General features: G+C 43.9%; 1 protein-coding gene across 2 annotated transcripts in view; it reads right to left on the reverse strand.

Annotated features, from left to right (window-relative positions):
* Window positions 1-3,892: 3,892 nt before the first annotated feature.
* The window catches only part of FSTL3 (follistatin like 3), a 71,693-nt gene continuing 50,743 nt past the window's right edge, over window positions 3,893-24,842 (reverse strand). For both annotated transcript variants that reach the window (XM_068271242.1, XM_068271241.1), the window contains exons 4-5: window positions 5,600-5,824; window positions 3,893-4,775 (exon numbers count right to left, since the gene is read on the reverse strand). In XM_068271242.1, the coding sequence (XP_068127343.1) occupies window positions 4,723-4,775; window positions 5,600-5,824 (278 nt within the window). In that variant the 3' untranslated portion in view covers window positions 3,893-4,722. The remainder of the gene's footprint in view (window positions 4,776-5,599; window positions 5,825-24,842) is intronic.

The following is a 24,842-nucleotide window of genomic DNA, read 5'->3' on the forward strand; positions in this document are numbered from 1 at the left end:
AGGAGATAATTCTCGAGGACGGACAAGCCAGGTCGGCAACAGACAGACAGATCAGATACAGAGGAAAGAGACTGATACGGAATCCTAAGGCACACAGGGTTTGGCAACGGAGTATCAGATATAGCGAAGTACCAAATCAGAGATCAGAAGAGAGGTCAGGAAAAGCAGAAGGTCATAACAAATAATCAACAATTGTCTAGTCTAAAGGTGTGAGCTCCTTGATCATCTACACCCTGGAACTAGTCTGAAGATATAACAGGATGGTAAAGCTAATTCCTAGTCTTGGGTGTGAGCTCCATAGTCATCAACACCCTGGAACTAGTCTGAAGAATAACACAGATAATATACAGTATTCCTAATCTGGGGTGTGAGGTCCGTGATCATCAACACCCTGGAACTGGTCTAGAGAATAACACAGAATCTGACAAAAAGGTCTGAGTGCTTCCACGTAGTGATCGCAACGGCAGACAACCAGAGAATGACCAGCACCCAGTATATATAGCAAGGCGCTCTCCAGCGCCTCCCCTAAGTGCTGGACCAATGGGAAGTGGTGGAATTGTCAGCTGACCGGCTTGGTCAGCTGACTTACTTCCGGCTGTCAGAAAAGCTCTGCCTCTCAGCGCGCGCGCGTCCTTCTGAACCTGTGTGGACTATCAGTCCCAGCCACACCAGACCTGTGCTGCAAACCATCCGCTGTGCTGAGCGCGGAACCAGCCGCACCGCTATCAGAGCATGTGGCGGTTCCTCCGCGTTCAGCCATACTGCCAGATGTAGGCCTATGCGTGCAAACCGCTGCGTCGGATGCGGAATCCGCCGCCTTGTTTTCAGGACATGCGGCGGTTTCTCCGCGTTCAGTCATGCTAGCGGATGCAGGCCCACGCACGCAACCTGCCGTGTTGGACGCGGAATCAGCCGCCTTGCTCTGAGCACCCGCGGCGGCTTTTCCGCGTTTTCTCACACTACATTTATTTTTTTTCACCTCGCAAATCCTATAAGTAACCCTTTAACTACAGATGTATTAGGCTGGCACACATCAATCCTTCCTAGCAAGCTGTGTGGACAAGTCACAGACTAGTCCAGTGTTTCTCAAACCTGTCCTTGTGGTTCCCCAACGGTGCATGTTTTGTAGGCAGCCTCACCTATGCACAGGTAGGGTAATTAGTGTCTCAGCTACATGGAATCCACCTAGCTGAGACACTAATTACCCCACCTGTGCATAGCTGAGGCTGCCTGCAAAACGCACTGAACTAAGGCCCAGTGCACACAAAAACCTCTAGCAGATCTGCAAAACGCTAGAGGTTATTGAAGCAGATTTTCAGAGCGATTCTAGGCATGTTTAGACAGGTTTTCTAAACATGCCTAGCGTTTTTTGGAGTGTTTTTGTATAGCAGATGTCATATATTGTTACAGTAAAGCTGTTACTGAACAGCTACTGTAACAAAAACGCCTGGAAAACCACTCTGATATAGCAATTTTCAGAGCGGTTTTCCACTTTCCTATAATTTCACATTAAGGCAGAAATGCCTCAGAAATCTAAAAACTGCTGCAACCCCTGAGTTTGCGTTTGTGGAAAAAACGAGCCGCTCTGGTGTGCACCATCCCATTCACTTTCATTAGCCAAGCGGTTTCCGCCCTGCAAGCGTTTTAAAAACCGCTTCAGAACCGCTCTGGTGTGCACCAGCCCTAAGGGGAGGGGAAGAAGGGGGGGATGCAGAAGGGAGACTAAAAATAATTTGTGTAGTTCCTTACCTCTATAGCTGAGAAAGCTTGTTTTTCCTGTTTAGTCCTGGAAACAGTTAAAGCGGATCCGAGATGAAAAACTAACTCTAACAAGTTACTTGTCTATATATCTTATCTAAAGTTTAGATAGTTTACACAGCATATCTAGCTGCAAAAGTTTATGATTATTTATTCCTGTCATACAATGAGGGCAGCCATGTTCTGTTTGTCACATTACACACAGGCTAAGGGCTGGAGATGCTATCAGCTTCCCTGTGTGTAAATTCAGTCCCCTCTCCGCCTCCCTCCTCCCCTCTGCCTCTGAAATCAATGGCTAGTAACACCTCCCCCTCCTCCTGCCCAGACTGAGCTCCTGTAAGCTCTTGCTTGTTTGAAAATGCTAAGGCACTCTGAAAAGCTGTGGGTGAGGCTTGTTTAGTTCCTAGGCAATTAGAGTATTAAAACAAAAACAAAAAAGTATTTGGCTTGAGGAATGCCCTATAAACTATATGAAAGGAACACAATTATGCAATGAGTAAAGGTTTTAAAAGTTTATCTCGGATCCACTTATCTCGGATCCACTTTAAAGGGAACCCGAGGTGAGTGGGATATGGAAGCTGCCATATTTATTTCCTTGTAAACCATGCCAGTTGCCTAGCAGCCCTGCTGATCTGGCATAAGTAGTATCTGAGTCGAAACTCTGGAACAAGCATATGGCTAATCCAGTAAAGCCTGTGACAGCTGAGTCAGAGTACCTGATCCGTTGCATGCTTGTACAGGGTCTATGGCTAAAAGTATTAGAGACACGGATCCTCTGTCTCTAAAGCCCCGTCTACACGGGGTGAGGTTTCGGCGATGTGCCTTATCAATCTCGCCACCGCCGATTCCCTGCTCGTTCCCCACGAGGGGACACTGGCAGGGAATCGAGCGGAAGATAAGCCGCGCCGGGTGGGGACGAGGGTGCATCGAATGCGGCACACGTGCGGGCTAACGGGACGTGGCGGGTATGCACGGGGATGCGGAAGAGGCGATCCGGCGGCTAATCGAGCCGCCGGATCGCCTCGTGTAGATGAGGCTTAATACATTTAGCCGTAGACCGTGAACAAGTATGCAGGAGATCAGGTGCTCTGACTCAGCTGACACAGGTTTTATTGGATTAGCCATATGCTTGTTCCAGAGTTTCGACTCACACACTACTTTTGCCAGATCAGCAGGGCTGCCAGGCAACTGGTATTGTTTAAAAGGAAATAAATATGGCAGCCTCCATATCCCTCTCACCTCGGGTACCGTTTAAAGGACCACTATCGCAAAAAAATAAAAAATTAGAACTCCATGTAAACACATACAAATAAAAAGGGCTTTTCCCGGGGTAAAATGAGCTATAAATTACTTTTCTCTTATGTTGCTGTCACTTACAGTAGTTAGTAGAAATCTGACAGAACTTACAGGTTTTGTACTAGCCTATCCCATCATGGGAGATTCTCAGTATTTAACTTATTATTTACAAAAGCGCACCTGTATCCGCACTACTCTGGCAGTTAGACTGAGTACATGCCGTTCCCCAAGTGCTTTTGAAAAAAAAAAAAGGAAATCCTGAGAATCCCCCATTAGGAGATGGACTAGTCCAAAACCTGTCAGTTCTGCCAGATTTCTACTACCTACTGTAAGTGACAACAACAAAGGAGAAAATTAATTTATAGCACATTTTACTCAGGGAAAAATTTCCTTTTTATTTATGTGGAATTGTGTACATTAAATTTTACAATTTTTAACAATGGCAGACCTTCACCTGTATGTTGCTAAACAGAGGTGCCCGAGGTGGGGGGAAGGGCACAGTATAAAGCAGGGGGGCCTGTGCTACTTCTGGCACCAGTGTAGCGATGCCCCTGGTAACGTGAATATGTCAAATAAATGCTTGGTGTTACAGCATTAGGAAATTCTAAGCATTCGCAGATGCACAGAAGTGGTTATGAGGAACTATTTAGATATTTCTAAACAGAAGGAAGTGCTGGAAGTTTGGCATTATTATCATTCTATCTGTCTATTTGATTTTGTGAAGTGTCAGGTTCTGTCAATGAAAAAATAACACTTGTAAATAATAATATCCATGATGAGTTGTACTCAGAAAAACCATGACAAGATTACTGAAGAAAGAAAGAAATAAAGGATACCATACATTTGATTTCTTTTAATGTCATGGATAAGGAAAAATACAGAAGAAACACAAGAGATAGAAAAATAGAAAAAAAAACAGCACTGAGATCTGTTGCCATCAAAAACTTAAAAATGCAAATGACATTGGAAACTGTAAACAGTAGGTGGGGATTAAGCACTAAATGAAAGCCCGCTGATGTGGCTGTCATATGCCGGCATCAGTTGTGCCAGCAGCAAATATTTTCCTATCGCATGGTACAATAGTCTTACAATGAGCAATGCATTCTGAATGAATGTCACATGTTTATCACTCTTATTTCTCCATTCCTTATACTTCCCCTTATGTATTATTACCTGACAATGTCAGGATTACAGTTTCTTTCTGTCTCTGATGCATTGTTAAAGAGATCATCCAGCTTTTTCTTTTATATCAAAAAGTGATAGTAGACCAGTGATCTCGTATAACCTGAAAGTACCATTACAGTAACGTATAGCATAGTACAAGGTAAATTCTCTACATCACAGACCCTTCTGCCTCTGTCACAGTGCAACCCCAGAACACAGAGAGGGACTACATTTGTTGCCCAAGAAATTATTTCTAAGTACCCTTTATAAGTAGGCAACATCCACCAATACATACTGGAAACAGGTTAATAAACGATAGCATTCCCTACAAGATATCATAAGTTTAACTCTTTCTCCCTGCTATCAGCGCCCTTGTGTAGCGAAGTCTGTCTTATACATATATAAATAACACTTCCAGTTAATAAATATGCCTCACGGTATGTACAATATACACATGGAATGCCCGTGTGCTCATTTTGACATCACTGTGACATCATGATGACTTCACACATAATTCTTTACTGCGTCATCTAGCTCCATGGAAAATTTTGAGTGCACTGTAAGTAAACACAGAGGAAAAAATAGCCATCAGTAATTATTAGACTGCAGAAAACTCTTTACTAATGAGGATACAAGGCAATCATTACAACCAAACACAGTTTCAGAATAAGATATAAAGAGATAACACAGACCTCTAAGTAGTATAAAACGTATTGCACTTCCCACAATTAGTTTAGAAAAACCCGTGTAATAGGCCTCAACTCTGGTCTTATGTGGTCATGAAACTGCGTACATGTAAAAGAGAAGTCCGGTAAAAAGGGGCGCTGGAAATAGCCGCTTGTAGAATATCAGTAAAATTACTGATATAATACTACTTAATTACTGTAGTGAAAAAATATGTATTCTTTACCAATATTTTACTATGTCTTAACCCTACTCTCACACAGTACCCTCCCTCTACCGATGTCTTACCCTAAACCGCCGCCCTCCCCTTGTTGGTGGCTACCTTACCCCCTTTTCCCTGGTGTGCCTAACTTTAACCACCCCTGGTGCCATGGCACCAAAAGCAGCGCTATAAACGGTAAATATCGGCTATAGAAAGCTAAATAGCGGCTATAAACAGTACTTAGCGGCTATAAACGTTGGGGGCCTCCAAGCACCCAATTGACTTTTTATAGCCACCAATCGTGGCTTTTAACATTTCTGCCTTTGGCGGTGCCATTTTTAACGGGGGCTTCCAATTCCCTTTGCACCTGCTTCACATGAAACTCTTTCCTGGCTTCTAATATATACTGCCTTATAAACTAATGTCAATCATGTATCATTCTCCATATGGATGCATTTAATGAAAGGAGCAGAAGTTCATGAGAACAGCAAATACCTGCACAACTGCCTGAGTGACGGACTCCTATAGATCTTCCTAAAAAGCAAGTGGCTCTTCTGAGATGACAGGCAGAAGGATAGGTAACATTGTTGTTCCCACATAGCATGTAGTCAGAGACAATCATTGGACATGGGGAGGTACGGCACATGACACAGTGAGCACTTCCTGTCTGGTCCACAACACATGAATGTGTTCCTGGGCACACAACATTGGAGCAGGACTCTGAAATAGAACACAACATTTATTAATTTCCAAAAATCTGGACATCAGTGAATAACTAAAGCCTGTTTGACTTGCACATGCACCGATGCATTCTGGGAGTGGGACACTCCACAAAATTTCAGTTGTCACCACAAATAGATTGTCATTGGAGTGCTATAGGCAAACAACTCTAGCAGCAGTGGAAGAGTTTTGGGGCATCAGTAAGAAAAGAACTACCAGTGCTAGGCTCAAAGTTTTCAGCACACTTCAGTCATGCTCCCTGTGCAACCCTTTGCATCATCAATAGTGATAAGTGTACTGTAATAAGAAGAGGGGTGCGGTTCCTGATATGGAATCAGGAAATTTTGGGCCTGCAGCTAATGGACAATTTGGGGATCGCCATAGGCGCTAATGCAAATATTGGTTATTGGTCGCCAAAAGCAGAAGTTTGGGTGCCAGATAAATAGCGGGTGTCTGGCCTGTCCAACCAAAATTTTAAGGGGGGGGTTAAGGTTAGGCATCAGGTAAGGGGGTTTTAGGGCTAGGCATTGGAGAGGGAGAGTAGGGTTAGGTTTAGCTGTAGTAAAATATCGATAACGTTTACCAATACTTTATTATCCAAATTATCACTATAAATATTTTTTCGTTTTCATTTGGCGCCCAATTTTACAACAGTATTTATTGTTTGGACTTTTATCGGCTTCAGTCCACACCCATTTTTTCCTCACACCTCTATTTAATGGAAGCCCCGATGTGCCCTCTCCAAGATGTTGTCAACTAAAGCAAGCTACAGCATTAGCTACCCTGTGTAACCCAAAATCTGGCAACATTTTCATGTATCCGACGTGAGGCATGTAACATTTCTAGAGTTAAAACAAATGATCTGTCGTACAGTTTAATTCTAGCATAAAAAGCTTTATGTTTGTAAACATGGATGCTCATGCAAGCAAAATATAACCATTTGGAAGAATATCCATTAGCCAGCAGAGTCTGCAACTTATTAATCACTTCCCACTGGCTGACTGCTAAAATCAGCCAACCTCAGTCGGTCACCCTTCCTTTCCCACCCTACTGTGAAGTGAAAGTGCAGGCAAACTCCTGCCATGTTATCACCTACCATCCTCTTCCAGGCTCACGAAAGTTGCCTCTCTCAATTAATAAAGCATAAAAGGCAGGGGCATAGCTAGAAATGACTGGGCCCCATAGCAAAACATTCTTATGCCCCCCCCCCACATGACCTTCCAACCCCACGGACCTCCCACCCAAACATTCCTCCAGGACCCTCCACCTCAAAATTCCACACCCCTCTAAGTATTGTGGCAACAGCAATTTAAACTAAATACTGTACAAACGTTTTAACACACACATGAACATTATGGGAAATCCAAGTTGAAAATAAACAATTTCATCCATCCTACTCCTGAAAAATATATTCTTTTTTTTTATAACCTCCCAGTTTTATTTTCTGTTTTAAAAAGCTAAAAAAGTAGGTTTAATGCTATTGTCTCATATGATGGTGATTCAGCTTTTCCCATAGCCTCACAGTTAGCAATCATGTGACCCCCAACAAGACAAATTCAGCAATCATGAGGCCCCTATCAAGACAAATTCAGCAATCATGAGGCCCCCAACATGACAAATTCAGCAATCGTGAGGCCCCCAACAAGACAAATTCAGCAATCATGAGGCCCCTATCAAGACAAATTCAGCAATCATGAGGCCCCCAACATGACAAATTCAGCAATCGTGAGGCCCCCAACATGACAAATTCAGCAGTCATGAGGCACATAAATAGACAGCATTTCACATAAATAGGCAGAATGCCCCCTTAACCACTTGCCGACCGCGCAATCATACCGCGCGTCGGCAAAGTGGCAGCTGCAGGACCAGCGACGCAGTTCTGCGTCGCCGGCTGCAGGCTAATTAATCAGGAAGCAGCCGCTCGCGCGAGCAGCGGGGGGCTCCGTGAATAGCCTGCGGGCCGCCGATCGCGGCTCGCAGGCTAAATGTAAACACAAGCGGAAATAGTCCGCTTTGTTTACATTCGTACCACGCTTCTAACAGTAGCAGCGTTGTACCAGATCAGCGATCCCCGGCCAATCAGCGGCCGGGGATCGCTGTCACATGACAGGCAGGAGCCTGTTAGAGGCTGCACAGGACAGATCTGTTCCTGTGCAGCCTCGGATCTCCGGGGAAGGGAGGGAGGAGAGGGAGGGGGGAATTTCACCGCGGAGGGGGGCTTTGAGGTGCCCCCCCCCCACAACACCCAGGCAGGCAGAAGCGATCAGACCCCCCCAGCACATCATCCCCCTAGTGGGGAAAAAAGGGGGGCGATCTGGTCGCTCTGCCTGCACCCTGATCTGTGCTGGGGGCTGCACAGCCCACCCAGCACAGATCAGCTAAAACAGCGCTGGTCCTTAAGGGGGGGGTAAAGGGTGGGTCCTCAAGTGGTTAATATGGTAGACACCTTTCACCTGGCTTCTGAATTCTCCTGTACTGCTGTTCCTGGCAATACTGTTTTTGGCTGGATTGGGGATGATGTGTGGGCTGAAAGCCCTGGTGTAACGATTGTGGGATATCTCCGTGTTCAGCGCACAAAGATGTGCGCTGACACTGCGGAGGTCCTCCACAAGCGTGTCAAGATACTAGAACCCAGCGTTTGGTGTAAGCACCAGTAGAGGGAAATTCCTGTCGGCAGATGGCGCTGGGGAGTGCAGAGGAACCAATCCTCTGTACCTCCACAAATGCCAGACAGGAATTGTACGAAGCGCAGAACGCAATCGCAAGAGAGGCGATTGCGAATGAGAATGAGCAAAGGGACAGGTTGTATGTGTGTGCGCCAATCCAGTCGCCACCCCGCGACCGCACACACACAACAGCAGATATGAAATAGGAACGCGATTGCGAGAGGTGCGATCGCCAGACGAGACACAAGGCAGATCAGGACAGAATACGAGGTTAGCAAAGGCACAGCAAATAATACAATGAGGAGATACGGAAAATAATAAACGCTAGCTAACCGCGAACACCGCACTCATTCGAAACAGTGCACGCGGTTATGCGCGGTCTCCACGTGATAAGCACAATAGAGACAAGCACGCCTAACTAACCTTCAACAGACAAACACGAAACAAAGAACTTGAACGCTTGCTTAACGGTTACCTCATCGAGCCTACAGCAAGCGCCCGTATCAGACAAGACAGACAAACAAGAAACAGAAACTAGGCAGAAAGGATCCACTGCTCTTCCGCCAGAGCAAGTGTGATCCAAGCAGGAACACAGATCAGAAAGATCCACAGCCGCTAACGCTAGCGGCTAGTGCGATCTAAACAAGACAGATCAGATGAGGTAGCTGGTAGCAACCGCTGCTCCAGCTTACACTCCAGGAACTAGATCAGAAGGATCCACAGCCGCTACCGCTAGAGGCTAGTGTGATCCAAACAAGACAGAGCGATTCGCTATCAACCGTCGCTGGTGACAGCGCAATCGCGACAGACAAGACAGGACAGAATAGGCAGTACAAATTATACACAAACTGAGTGCACTAACTAGGAATGCAAGGAGCACTCCCCAAGAATTAACTATACTAAGATAGCAGTGGCTGACACTCCAGGTGAGTCCAGCAGGAACAAACCTCTATGAGCAGCGAAGCATTGTGGGACACACATAGTACTTATAGTACACGCCTCCAATGAATGTGGCCAGGCAATTTGCATGACAACGTATGCAAATTCCTCAGCAAGCACAAGCTGCAAAACTGACAGAAGGTCTTCTTTCCAGAGTCCTGCAGCATGCAGACCTGAATAATGATCAAAAGGCTGCCTGCCTGCGCAGGCAGCCGAGCGGATCGTTACACCTGGCAGTGATGATGTGGCCTGGCTGGCGGTGATGCTGTGGCCAATGCTGTGGCTGGGTTGGTGGTGATGCTGTGGCCGGGCTGGCTGGCGGTGATGCTGGGCTGTGCTTGGCTGGTTGAAGTAAATGCTGGCCTGACTGGTGGTGATGCTGTGGCCTTTTTGACAGTGATTCTGGGCTGGTTGGCTGGTGGTGATGCTGGGCTGGCTGGCCTGGCTGGCCTGGATAGTTTAGGTAGTGACAGGTGCCCCCTAGTTAAGGTAGCACCACGAGTCCCCCAGTTTAGGTAGTGACAGGAGCCCCCCAGTTTAGGTAGTGACAGGAGCCCCCCAGTTCAGGCAGTGACAGGTGCCCCCCAGTTCAGGCAGTGACAGGAGCCCCCAGTGTAAGTAGTGACAGGTGCCCCCCAGTTCAGGTAGTGACAGGGACCCCCCAGTTCAGGTAGTGACAGGGACCCCCCAGTGTATGTAGTGACAGGAGCCCCCAGGTTAGGTAGTGAGTGACAGGGACCCCAGGTTAGGTAGTAAGTGACAGGGACCCCCAGGTTAGGTAGTGAGTGACAGGCGCACCCCCAGGTTAGGTTGTGAGTGACAGGGACCCCCAGTTAGGTAGTGAGTGACAGGTACCCCCAGGTTGGTAGTGAGTGACAGGGACCCCCAGGTTAGGTAGTGAGTGACAGGAGCCCCCCCAGTTAGTGACAGGGACCCCCAGGTTAGGTAGTGAGTGACAGGGACCTCCAGGTTAGGTAGTAAGTGACAGGGACCCCCAGGTTAGGTTGTGAGTGACAGGGACCCCCAGTGATGTAGTGAGTGACAGGGACCCCCAGGTTAGGTTGTGAGTGACAGGGACCCCCAGTTAGGTAGCGAGTGACAGGGACCCCCAGGTTAGGTAGTGAGTGACAGGCAGCACCCCCCAGGTTAGGTTAGGCCGCCCCTCCCCCCGGGCCCGCTCAGGGCCGTTTTTGGGGGCTGGAAGGGTCGCAGCATGAGGGGAGAGCTTGATGGCACGTCGGTGGGTAGGGGGGACGCCCCCCCCCCTCCCTTAACTCGGGCTCTCCCCTCTGCGCTCCCCTCCAGCATTAAATATCGTGGTTATGCAGGAAGTCGCGTCAGAGGCTAGATAGAGGAACGTCCACGCTGGAACGCACGGAAGGTATGTAACTGCCGCTGCCCGCCGCCTGCATAACCATGATATTTAATGCTGGAGGGGAGCGCAGAGGGGAGAGCCTGAGGTGAGGGAGGGCGCATGCCCCGTCCCCACCGACGTGCAACCAAGCTCTCCCTCCAGGTCCTAGGGGGGCATTCTGCTGCGTGCCCCCTGTGACGTAGGGCTCGGGCGGACCCCATAGCAACTGCTATGGTTGCTATGGCGATTGCTATGCCCCTGATGAAAGGGGTTGGGGAGTCAGGATGCTATAAGTCAGCTTGCTGTTTATTGGAAGCAATGCAATGCTTCTTTTTCACAGCTCACCTCTGCAACATGACTATGCATGCACATAGACATGCAACTATTAACTGACAGTGTGTATAAATAGAGATGGCCCGAACTGTTCGCGGGTGAATCTCTATGTGTCTATACTACTTCTGGGTCGCTATGACCCGGAGTAGTACGGCTGCGCTGGCCCGGCGGTGTGCGTCCTTGATCGCGCGCCTGTTGCCGGGCACTCTCTGCGCATGAGCGTGACGTCACTCATGACGTCACGCACATGCGCAGAAAGTGCCCGGCAACAGGAGCGCGATCTAGGACGTGCACCGCCGGGCAGCGCTGCCGTACTACTCCTGGTCATAGCGACCCGGAAGTAGTACAGGGTGAGGTGTTCGCTGGCGAACGGTTCGGGAACCGTTCGCTGAGATCTCTATGTATAAACACAGATTGAATGACACTCATCATCAAGCAGTTTTACATATTCAGGGCTCCCAATTGTTGTCACCTGAACTGATCTTTAGAGAATGTTTCAAGTGGCAGCTTTGGAACGACCCCTGTACAGCTCCCCGGAAGGCGGCATGTTCTGCTTTGGAGGATGCCTGAGTAACATCACACTGAGGAAACTTCCATTGGAATTCCTGCAGGAAACAAATGGCACTGAGTGACTGAGATCTGCCCTGACGGATCACTACAGGTAAGGCAAGGGACGTCACTGGACACCTGTATACTTTTTTGGTCTTTTGGATCAACCATTTCAGCCCAGAAAATTTTAAAATGTGTATGTAGTTTAAAGTAGTTATCCAAAAAGCTACTATGGCATGCCATCACTGAAGGCTGAGCTGTGAAAAAGTGCAATGTGCACAAAATAGGCCATCTTGGCCAGCCTCTTTGCCATGGAGCCCACTTGCAAAGTACCACTCTATGCACTCATCTACAGTGATATGATGACTGAATCGCCAATAAACACACTGAAGCAGTGCTGGTCTCCTCTGCCTTGGATTCTTTTCTTACATAAAACCTCCACACCCCTGACATATCCAACACTACCATGGACAAGGTCTCCTCCTGTCTATCAGCCATCTCCTCCTGGATGTCCGCTAGGTTCCTGAAACTAAACCTAGACAAAACGGAATTTATGATCTTCCCACCCCGGACATCCATAAACCTCCCAGATGTGCATGTCACTGTTAACCACACTACCATTCACCCTACCTCTCAAGCCCGCTGTCTGGGTGTCACCCTGGACTCCGCACTCTCCTTCACTCCCACATCCAAAACCTCACAAAGTCCTGCAACTTCCACCTTCGTAACATCTTTAAGATACGCCCTTTCCTGACCTCTGCCACCACCAAACTCCTCATCCATGCCCTCCTAATTTCCTGCCTTGACTACTGCAATGCCCTGCTGTCTGGTCTCCCTATGACCCGAACAGCCCCACTGCAGTCCATCATGAATGCGGCAGCCAGAATTATCCACTGCTCCCATCGCTCCACCATGGCGGATCCCCTCCTTGAATCCCTCCACTGGCTTCCTATCCAGTCCAGAATCAGATTCAAGATACTGTGTCTGACCTACAAATCTGTCCACAAAACCTGTCCAACCTACATTTCCGATCTTACTCAGAGGTACACACCTAGCCGATAACTCCGCTCTTCCAATGAACTTCGCCTAACCGCCCCCGCATCACCCAGTCCCATGCACGCCTCCAGGACTTCTCAAGAGCTTCTCCAACACTATGGAACTCCCTACCTCCACCCATTAGGGCAGCCCCCTCCTTCAACATCTTCAAGAAAGCCCTCAAAACTCACCTTTTCACTCTGACCTACTACCCCTCACAAGTGCTCTAAACCCACAGCTGAACTCTGGTCTCCTACCTCTCGTGTCCCTACTTCTGCCTTTAGATTGTAAGCCTTTGGGCAGGGTCCTCCTCCTTTTGTGTCCAACCTGATCATGCACCTCCATTACTGTGAACCCAAAGGACCATCTAGGCTAGGCATCTGAGTGAACCTAACTTGCCTAATCTCCATGCTCCCCTCCAGTGACTGACTAAGCATTACCTTGTACTCATACTGTGCTGCATGATCTGGTCTTTATTGTATTCAGGTATTGCCATTTTGCTGTATGTCACCCCTAAATATTGTATGTATCCCTATTTATTGTCCAGCGCTGCGTAATATGTTGGCGCTTTATAAATACAATAAATAAATAATAAATGAGGTAGGCAGTGCAGGAAGCCAGCTTCTACTGGTCATTACTACTGACATTAGCAGAATCACAATATAGGCGGTAAATATATATCTCTAGAATCAGACATCGCAGAAGCAAATTAAAGACAGATCTACAATCCTAGCTGATGGGAAGACTTGGAAATACAGTAGAATCTCTTTATAGTAAACTCTGATATAGTAAACTTTTGACTATAGTAAACTCTTTCCCCAGGTCCCGACCATGCGCCTGTATGGACATACAATGTATGAGACATTCTGATATAGTAAACTACTTAGCCAGATCCCTTGAAGTTGACCGTACTATAAAGCAATTCTACTGCAGTTTTTATGTTTTTAAAAAAATCAAGTGTTTAGGTTCACTTTAGGCATCTGTAGAAGTCTCCGAACATGCATACATCAAAAAATAGTCCACTTGGAAAAAAGGGCGTGTAGTGTATCCAAAATGTAATGATATTGTCTATAATCATATTTTATTGTTTCTACTTGTTATAAAAATCTGAAAATGTTGTTTATAACACTGAAAATGATAATATATGTATAATTGCGATAATTGTATAATATGGTCTATAACATTCTTTTATCATTTCTTCTTGTGTTAAAAAAATCTGAAAATATAGTTTATAACACTGAAAACGATAATACAGTATATGTATAATCGTAATTGTATAATATTGTCTATAAACTTCTTTTATCATTTCTTCATGTAATAAAATCTGAAAATATTGTTTATAACAATGAAAAATAATTCTAAGTACATTCATAATAACTATAGTAAAAAATGTGTAAATATTACCAACATTTTACTACAACTAAACCTAACCCTACTCTCACACAGAATGCTCCCTCTACCTATGCCTAACCCTTAGACCCCCCCCCCCCCCGGTGTTGCTTAACCCTAAACCCCCCTGGTGGCGCCTAAACCTAAGACCCCCCTGTTGGTGCCTAACCCCAAGAATTCCTGGTGGTGCCTAACCCTAAGACCCTCCTGGTGGTGCCTAACCCTAAGAACCCCCTGGTGGTGCCTAACCCTAAGATCCCCCTGGTGGTTCCTAACCTTAAGACCCCCCTGGTGGTTCCTAACCTTAAGACACCCCTGGTGGTGCCTAACCCTAAGATCCCTGTGGTGGTGCCTAACCCTAAAAATCCACCTACTTTGCTGCAAATAATATGAATATAAAAAGCTATATATTTCTAATAGTATAAAAAGCCTTACCATAGCGTACGCATTAAAAATCTTAAAATAATGATAATAAAAAAAAAAAAAAACAACTACCGTATATATTTGTAATAGAATAAATAGCCTAACAATAATGTGTGCATTAAAAAAAATCTTCAAATAACGTTAATATAAAAAAAAAATATATTAGATTAGAAATGTGAAAACTATAATTTACGCATTGTAATTCCCAAAAGAAGGTTAATTTAAGAAACAATATATTTGTAAGCTAATAAGCTTCAGAAGAATCATTTACGTATTGCACTCCTAAAAACGAATTTTAAAATTCTAAAATAAGTTAAACCGATAGTCAAAATGAATTTTTAAACGATATTTGTTACAAAGCAGCTTTTTGTTATCGAAAAATGTTGACTTCACAGTCCCGGCAACCCCTATTTAACTGGCGCCCTGATTTCTTCTTTGGCGCCCAATAGCCAATATTTTGCATAATAATGTTCATTGAGAAACATTAGGAGAGGGAGAAAAAACGGGTTGATGGCATTAATGGTTTGTTTTATAAAGTACTAGAATGATACTTATGTATTTGCACTGACATATTGCCTGTTGACCAATAAAACTGTTAGATATATATCTAAAAAAAAGCATAAAGAACAAATACTATATCCAGTCCAATGACGATTGATGACATTCTCCTTTAATACTGTATCAGTATATATTAATACTGGATTTTCTTTCAATTTTACACAGCTGACTGCTAGCTTTAAAGCAACACTGACCCAAAAAACAGAATGTACAGTGCCAACTTCTGGATCGAGGCTTGAGAGAGGGAGGAGCTTTCTAGATTACACATGAGGCGTAAAAGACTGTTGTCCTGAACTAAGCAAAATATGCAAAATGTCATTCCAATTACATATTAAAGCACAAGGTTTGAATCACTGAAGTGATTGCAGTTTCTCAGAGGAACATTTTACTAGGTCATAGCTCATTCTGTATTGCTACCTCCTTGAATGCAGAGGTAGAGTTTGTACTCCAACTCCATGCTGCAACCATATTAAATGAGTCCTGTGCTAGTTCTCCGGGCTGCAGATGAATGCGATCAGTGTATTGCTTTAAGCCGGAGGAGTTGGGAAGATATAAGACATGTGTTTGAGCGGACGGACTGTTCCTTCTCCCGCTGCCAAGTGTTTACACTGATTTCTGCTGCTTTTCTTAAGAATACACAATGTGTTTGTTTCTTTTCACTTTCCAAGAAAGGGGAGAAACTCGCACTGAAAGTAAGGCACATGTTCTCTGTGACAGAATTCAGAAGGAATAGTGCTATTATGTATCGCCAGAACGCATTGAATGAAAAAGAAAAAATTTCACAAAATCTTATTCAATGCATTGTCAACATAATAAAGCAATTGGTTCCATTGCTGCAGAAAGTGGGTTTGTTATCTGGTATTTTAATATTACATTCTAGATGAGAAACAATCTACATTTTCCAGCACCAAGTCTCCCCCCAGTGGCATTGTGTTTATGATGATAAACATCCTAGTAAGTTCACATTCGTATATTTCCACCTATAGCTGTACCCATTACATGCAGTATCAAGTTCAGACACTCATTTTATATCTATTTCATAGAAGAGTACCGTATAAATGTGCGGATAAGCTCTCCTGCTTTCGGCCTAAAAATAGGCGCTATGACCAGCCAATTGGTCGTCCCCTTAATGTGCCGCCATAGAGACCCCATGCAGAGGGGACATTGGAGCATTTGAAAAAAAAATCCAACCTTCTTCTTACTTCTAAAGGTGTAGAAATGTTTCTAAGCACTAAGAATGATGAAGTATTCAGCGATTTCTATAGAAGTACACATTTCTAGCCAGATGTCGTAAATCTCCTTTAACTTACAAAGCTACAACACCAGTGTCTCCTATTCATCATCTGAAATATATATATATATATATATATATGTATATGTATATATATATATATATATATAAATCATTTTTATTGAATTTTCAAAATTGACAGGAATAATCGAAACGGATATACAGATTGATTATAGAATCATATATTATAGAGCAGATTAACAATGATTTACACTGTGTATATACATAAACCGCAGCAGAAGAAACTAATAATCAAATATGAGAATCAATAACCTGTAGGAAAGGGAGCGAGGATAAGAAAGAAACAAATAAAAATAGGAGAAATAGAGTAACCCATCAGGAAAAGTCCAAGTATGAACATAGAAAGGCAATGGCACCTGAAATATTATTAATGATGAAGGTGGCGTACTATTCCTGAACTGTACAAAAATTCTACCATATCTGCACATTGTTCCACAGCACTTGCCATTATAATGCTGTATTCCAGGGTATCTGATATTTTAAGCATAAATATGGTTACAAACAAATCATCAAATATCTGTAATGAAGAAAGGATTTTTTTTTATATACAGGTAGTCCCCGACTTACAAATGTCTGACTTAGCACAACCCGCCGGTACGAACAGCATGGATTCTGTGTTTCCATGGGAACAAGTCAAAACTTTTCTTTCAAATTGGACTTAGAAAATCGATTTTAAAAAATTCAAAGAAAAAATGGCTTTTAAACTTGTATAAGCAGGTACAGAGGGCAGAGGTGATATAGAGGGGGACACTGGAGGCACAGGGGACACAGAGGAGGTACAGGGGACAGAGATGGCACAATGTTTCGACTTAACAGATTCAGGTTAAGAACAAACCTACAGTCCCTATCTCGTTCGTTAACCGGGGACTACCTGTATGTATATCACACAGACATATAGTATATAGTAGGCAAAACAAGTAAAAATATATACCGTGCTCACGTGTTCTTTGAATATGTAAGCACTCAGTATTGGCACTGACTGTTTCTTACTTATGTAGAAGTGCACCTGCTCAGCAGAGGTACTGAGATTGTTCTCAACTGTTGGCAATTATGCTCTCACAAACAGCACTGCCAAAAGAATCTGTTTGGCAGCATGTGTCCATGTTCAACACGAATCAAAAGAAAAACTATCTTTTAAAAACCATCAACAATGGTTTTTTTTCAGTAGTTCATCTATCTAAAAGTAAAAACAACAGATTCTACAGAATGACAAAGCAGCAGAGATATTTTCCAACCAGAAAAGCTTCTGTTTGTCATACATGCTTTTGGGGGACAATCCTTATTTTTGAACAAAATTCCTTTGTCCCTATTTGCTCCTCAGTTTTCCCTCTTTCAGCTCTTATATAAAGAAAGTAGGGCAAACACCATTTGTTAACTACCCATACGAGGAAGTCACTTGCAGAGACCATACACATTTATACTTCTTACGTTCAAATTCAGAAGGCAGAGATTGCTAGCATGAATCTAAAGAGAACCTGGAGTGAAAAAAGGGTAAGAAAATACATAATTACCAATGGAGAGGAAAGTCCTTGGATCCTATAGAGTTCTCCTCGCTCCTGCCACTGCTCGCCGGAACCCTCAACATCGGGGCCGCACTCCTCATCTGGCACTGGTGTGGCGGTGCTGTACCTGCCCAGGCACAGCTGCAGCTGCACAGTAGCACAGAGCCACTCATGCAGGCACAGCACGGCCACGTTTGTGTCTGAAGAGGAATGCGGCCTCAATGCAATTACCAACAAGCATTCTCTGCCAGAGGAGAGGTCATTAGTTCACAGACTGCTCTGAAAGAATCATTTTGAATGCAGAGTGTTGTGTAATCTGCACATATTAGAGAATGATGCAATGTTAGAAAAAACACTATATACCTGAAAATAAAAATATGAGAATATTTTCTTTGCTGCTAATCTTCCAGTAATTATTCATAGTACACAACCAATTCACTATATCATATTTTTTTTTCACTTCAGTGTCTCTTTAAAGTCTGCGTCACGGCAATAGGCGTGGCCGCGGCGGCAGCCCCAGGACTGTCTAACGCCAACTGGCATCAGGTCCTGGAGCTGGCTTGTGCAGGAGATCGCACACGCTGCTGCGTGCACATCTCTGCTGGGTAGGCGGAGCTCCGCCTTCAGTCTTATAGGGCTGTCTAGTAGGGCTGTACAGTGCTGCAATCTGTAGCAGTGCTATACTGTGGACAGCCGTATGACACGGCTGTCCCCCTGGGACACAGGAGAGCGATCAGCTCTCATAGGCTGAAACCTATGACAGCCGATCGCCGTGATTGGCTGGCTGGGGGGGAGGGATTTTAGAAAAATAAAATAATAAATAGCCACATTTATTGGTAAAAAATAATATAAATATTTGTAAAAAAAAAAAAAATACTGTGGGGGGGATCAGACCCCACCAACAGGAAGCTCTGTTGGTGGGGAGAAAAGGGGGGGGGGGAATCACTTGTGTGCTGAGTTGTGCGACCCTGCAGCTTGGCCTTAAAGTTGTGGTGGTCAATTAAGTAAAACATGGCCTGGTCTTTAGGGGGGTTTAACACTGCGGTCCTCAAGTGGTTAAAATGAGAAAGAACAAAAGACGGAGCTGGAAAGTCCCATTATTAGTCATTATATCTGTAAATCTGTAAATGCTTATACCTTTACACTAATACACTATAACCCTTTAAGCTATACATATGCCTGGATTTCTGAAAATGATCTGGTATCACAAGGAAAGGGTTTGCAACTCTTGCCCAGGTCATAACGAAGCATAGCAAGAGATAACAATATTTTTATTAGTAGTCATGTGACTTTGGCCATGTACATACACCTGCAGGGAGAATATATTTTGTAATAAATCCAGGCCAATTTTGATAACTTATGTAAAACCCATCTCCAAGCATAGATGTAACCAAACTATCAGATAGCGTAGCATTCATAGAGGCCAAATGTTATCTTGTTCCTGTGCTACTAGATGACACCGAGCAAAGAAATATAGATTTATTTTCCTCACTTCTTTGGCTCCACCCCATCCCCACCCACCACACATTTAAAAACAAAAAACCTGGCAGAGGTCCAACTATGACATCACATAACTGTTTGCTTGTTATTAGGCATGCTGATTTTTAAGTAATGATGCTGCAGCAATATATGTTCTCTAGCAGACAGGGGAATGACTGATGCAATAAGAATGGAAAATGGAGAGCAGTAGGCCAGACAGGTGCTGGTGGTAGATGCAACCTATAGCAGCAACCTATAGCAGCAGAAATCGGTGCTACTGGAACTGGTTGTCACAGAAGCTCTTGATCGGGTAACTTAACCATGAATGATGTAATATGTGATGACATGTGATAAGTGATGTGATATAGCTAATAAAGGTGTTTAGATTATCAAGCTCTGCCACTGAGTCCCTATAGTCTATGCACGACAATACAAACATTTGAGTCTGGCACTGAGTTTTCAGATCTACGCTCTGACATGGAGATGCCAAATCAGGCCTCTTGGCAAAACAACTATCTCACAGAAGCAGTTATTGGTCAGATGTTTGTTAGCAGCAGGGCTGGCCTTAGGTTTCACAGCGCCCTGAACGCAATCAGATTTTGGTGCCCCCCCATCATCCTCTTCCCACACACGCACCCAAACGCTCATGTGCGAGATCCCCTTTAGTGTATATAGGCAGATCCCCCCCTTTTGGGTATAAAGGCAGACTCCCTCCTTTAGTGTATGTAGGCAGATCCCATTTAGTATATATAGGCAGATCCCCTTTTAGTGTATATAGGCAGATTCCCCCCCTTTACTGTATATAGCAGATCTTCCCCTTTAGTGTATATAGTCAGATCCCCTTTTAGTGTATATAAGCAGATCCCCCCCTTATAGTGTATATAGGCAGATCCCCCCCGCCCTTAGTGTATACAGGCAGATCCCCCTTTAGTATATATATAGGCAGATCCCCCCTTTAATGTATATAGGCAGAGCCCTCTTGGTGTATATAGGCAGACCCCCCCCCCCCCCCCCCTTTAGTGTATATAAGCAGATCCTCCCTCCAGTATATATAAACAGATTAGTGTATATAGCTAGACAGAAATAGTGTATAGTATACAAGCAGATCCCCCTTTAGAGTTTATAGCCCCCCTCCCCCCAACCGGGTGGAGGCAGTTGGGGAATCCAACTTTTCTGCTTGTAGCTGGGGACAGAAGATGGCCAGGAGTGTGGCCGTCGCTCAAGGGGATCAGGACTCAAATCTTCGGATGACAGTTTGGGAGCTGAGCACTTTAAAGATGCCTCCCTCTGCTGTAGCTGTAGATCATCATTAGCTTCACCGCTCCTAAAGCACCTACTGTAGGACTAATAGAGGAGTTTCCCTGGCCTGCCAGAGACAGGATCATATAGCATCACATCAATATTTTGTAGGTTAATTACATCACGTTTAAGTTTATAGGTTTTGCTACTGTTTTCCAACTTACTTGCCAGGTCTCTTATACTTTACAGTAGCCCAAGACAGTAACTATTTCCCTTGCTGGATCAGGGTGTCACTTTCTACCAACTACCAATAATAGTTGTGAATTCAAAGAAAACCATGGAGACGGTTCAAACCTTCAGAACCTTGGGAGTCTATCTTAACCTGTCATGTACAAAAAACACAACAGAAATGGCCAAGAAAGGCCCACAGATGCTTTATTTGCTGATGAACATGAAGAAAGCACAACTTCCACAGAAGCTTCTGATCAAATTTCTACAGGTGCACCATAGAATCTGTTATCACATGCTGCATTACAGCATGGTGCTCTGGCTGCTCTTCTGAGAACAAAAAGATTGTCAAGCACATCATCACTACAGCTGAAAGAATCACTGGTGCTTACCAATACTTGATGACAACTTACCCCAGCATTTTACCCCAATGCCCTCTGGCTGGTGCCTTTAGAGCCATGCATGCTCACAATACTAGGCTGAAGAACAGCTTTTATGCCAAAGCAATCAGTCTATTAACCACTTCAGCACCACAGGGTTTTTTGCTTAAAAACCAGAGCAATTTTCACATTTCAGCGCTCCTCCCATTCATTCACCAATAACTTTATTGCTACTCATCAGATGTAAATGATCTATATCTTGTTTTGTTTTTTTGCCACAAATTATGCTTTGTGAGGGTGATATTTGCTTTTAGTAATTATGTTATTATCTGTGCATTTTAAAGGGAAAAATGAGAAAAAAAAGTAAAAATACACTATTTCTCCATTTCCATCCTTTATAGTTTTCAAATAAACAATGTTACCATAGGTAAAACCCACGCATTGTATTTGCTAATTTGTCCTGGTTATCTCAACATTTAAAAAATGTTTCCAAGTACAATGTATGGCGATAATATATTAGTTTCTGGTTTGTGTTTTTTGTTTTCTCATTGTACTCTATCAGTAATTAAAAGCCCTTATCTTCATGATTAACAGTAATACACTCTCATGGCATACATATTTTAAAAGCTAAGTCCCTAGGGTAACTATGTATTCTCTTTTGAATGCTGTCACTTTTGTTTTTTTTTACAAGTATTTCTTTGGGGGTACAGAGTACATGAAAACAACAGTTTTATTGCTTTTCATTCAGTTTTCCGGTAAAAACAATCACATGACTTAGCCCTCAGTTGTCAAACAACACAAAATCTATTCACTCACTTGTCACGGTTAAAATGATACCCTATATACATAATCAGATAGCTTATTGGGCATACAGCACACTGTTTACCACAAGTACGCCTATCCACTCCCCTGAGCTTCAAGTGAAGTTTTGTGGGGAGTAGATAAGCGTAGCAAGGGATTCAAAGTGGTTAAAAACTCAGAATGACTGCCATTTATTAAAATGGAAACTGTCACTGATTGAAAAAGACTGCTTCACTTTATTTATTCGTATTTTCTACTATGGCTCTTGCTTTGTGTATGGTGGCAACTGTAGAAGAATGCCTCTGGATGAAACAGATACACTTCCGTATGGTCAGATAGCATCTAATAGGTACATGCTGCCTCTGCTGGTGTCATAGGCACTGGTAAGCCAATGGGGTAATCCAGCACAACTTCCAGAGCCCCACATGGAGGGATAGAGAGTACTAGGGATTTACAGTGGTTTGCAAAAGTATTCGGCCCCTTTGAAGTTTTCCACATTTTGTCATATTACTGCCACAAACATGAATCAATTTTATTGGAATTCCACGTGAAAGACCAATACAAAGTGGGGTACACGTGAGAAGTGTAATGAAAATCATTCATAATTCCAAACATTTTTTTTTTAAAATAACTGCCAAGTGGGGTGTGCGTAATTATTCGGCCCCCTGAGTCAATAGTTTGTAGAACCACTTTTTGCTGCAATTACAGCTGTCAGTCTTTTAGGGTATTTCTCTACCAGCTTTGCACATCTAGAGACTGAAATCCTTGCCCATTCTTCTTTGCAAAACAGCTCCAGCTCAGTCAGATTAGATGGACAGCGTTTGTGAACAGCAGTTTTCAGATCTTGCCACAGATTCTCGATTGGATTTAGATCTGGACTTTAACTGGACCATTCTAAAACATGGATATGTTTTGTTTTAAACCATTCCATTGTTGCTCTGGCTTTATGTTTAGGGTCGTTGTCCTGCTGGAAGGTGAACCTCCACCCTAGTCTCAAGTCTTTTGCAGACTCCAAGAGGTTTTCTTCCAAGATTGCCCTGTATTTGGCTCCATCCATCTTCCCATCAACTCTGACCAGCTTCCATGTCCCTGCTGAAGAAAATCACCCCCGAGCATGATGCTGCCACCACCATATTTGACAGTGGGGATGGTGTGTTCTTAGTGATGTCCAGTGTTAGTTTTCTGCCACACAAAGCGTTTTGCATTTTGGCCAAAAAGTTCCATTTTGGTCTCATCTGACCAGAGCACCTTCTTTCACATGTTTGCTGTGTCCCCCACATGGCTTGTGGCAAACTGCAAACGGGACTTCTTATGCTTTTCTGTTAACAATGGCTTTCTTCTTGCCACTCTTCCGTAAAGGCCAACTTTGTGGAGTGCACGACTAATAGTGGTCCTATGGACAGATTCCCCCACCTGAGCTGTAGATCTCTGCAGCTCATCCAGAGTCACCATGGGCCTCCTGACTGCATTTCTGATCAGGGCTCTCCTTGTTTGGCCTGTGAGTTTAGGTGGACGGCCTTGTCTTGGTAGGTTTACAGTTGTGCCATACTCTTTCCATTTCAGAATGATCACTTGAACAGTGCACCATGGGATGTTCAAGGCTTTGGAAATCTTCTTGTAGCCTAAGCCTGCTTTAAATTTCTCAATAACTTTATCCCTGACCTGTCTGGTGTGTTCTTTGGACTTCATGGTGTTGTTGCTCCCAATATTCTCTTAGACAACCTCTGAGGCCATCGCAGAGCAGCTGTATTTGCACTGACATTAGATTACACACAGGTGCAGTCTATTTAGTCATTAGCACTCATCAGGCAACGTCTATGGGCAACTGACTGCACTCAGACCAAAGGGGGCTGAATAATTACGCACACCCCACTTTGCAGTTATTTATTTATAAAAAAATGTTTGGACTCATGTATGATTTTCGTTCCACTTTTCATGTGTACACCACTTTGTATTGGTCTTTCACGTGGAATTCCAATAAGATTGATTCATGTTTGTGGCAGTAATATGACTTGAATGAAGATGACCGGCACCATCCGTAATTATAATGCTCTTTTATTGATCAAAGATATCATGTAGCCATCCAGCAACGTTTCGGAGTTTACCTCCTTTGTCAAGCAAGGCAAGGCATGTTTAGCCTTGCTTGAAAAAGGAGGTAAACTCCGAAACGTTGCTGGATGGCTACATGATATCTTTGATCAATAAAAGAGCATTATAATTACGGATGGTGCCGGTCATCTTCATTCAAGTTGTATACATCTGCAGTGCTGGCGGATTGACCGAGGCACATCCATCTGGAAGCAAGGAAGGGTGCCACACTATCTACTACTACTGGCAGTAATATGACAAAATGTGGAAAATTTCAAGGGGGCTGAATACTTTTGCAAACCCCTGTAAATTAGGGCAAAAGTATGTAGCCTCCGCTATAAAGAATTTGCCTGAATTCTTTTGGTAAGACAGGAAATCTGTCAGTAATACATGGTGCTCAGTTAAAGGTAACTACAATTCAATTTTATAGATGTTTCTAAAAGGTATATTAAAGAGAATCTGTACTCTAATATTCTTACAATAAAAAGCATACCATTCTATTCCTTATTTTCTCCTGTGCCCCTCTGTGCTGTTTCTGCCACTCCCTGCTGCAATCCTGGCTTGTAATGAACAGTTTTAGGCAGTGTTTACAAACAAATGACATGGCTTCTAACCAGAGTATCATAGGCTGTGAACAGCTATCTGGTGTGACTCAGAGAGCTTGGAGGGAGTGTGTAAAGCTTCTGCCAATGACAAGCAGTGCTGCACATTCCACACATTCCAGCCTTAGCCCGACAGACACG

This window comes from Hyperolius riggenbachi, chromosome 1 (assembly GCF_040937935.1).
Source record: "Hyperolius riggenbachi isolate aHypRig1 chromosome 1, aHypRig1.pri, whole genome shotgun sequence".
In the NCBI taxonomy this organism is placed as follows: domain Eukaryota; kingdom Metazoa; phylum Chordata; class Amphibia; order Anura; family Hyperoliidae; genus Hyperolius; species Hyperolius riggenbachi.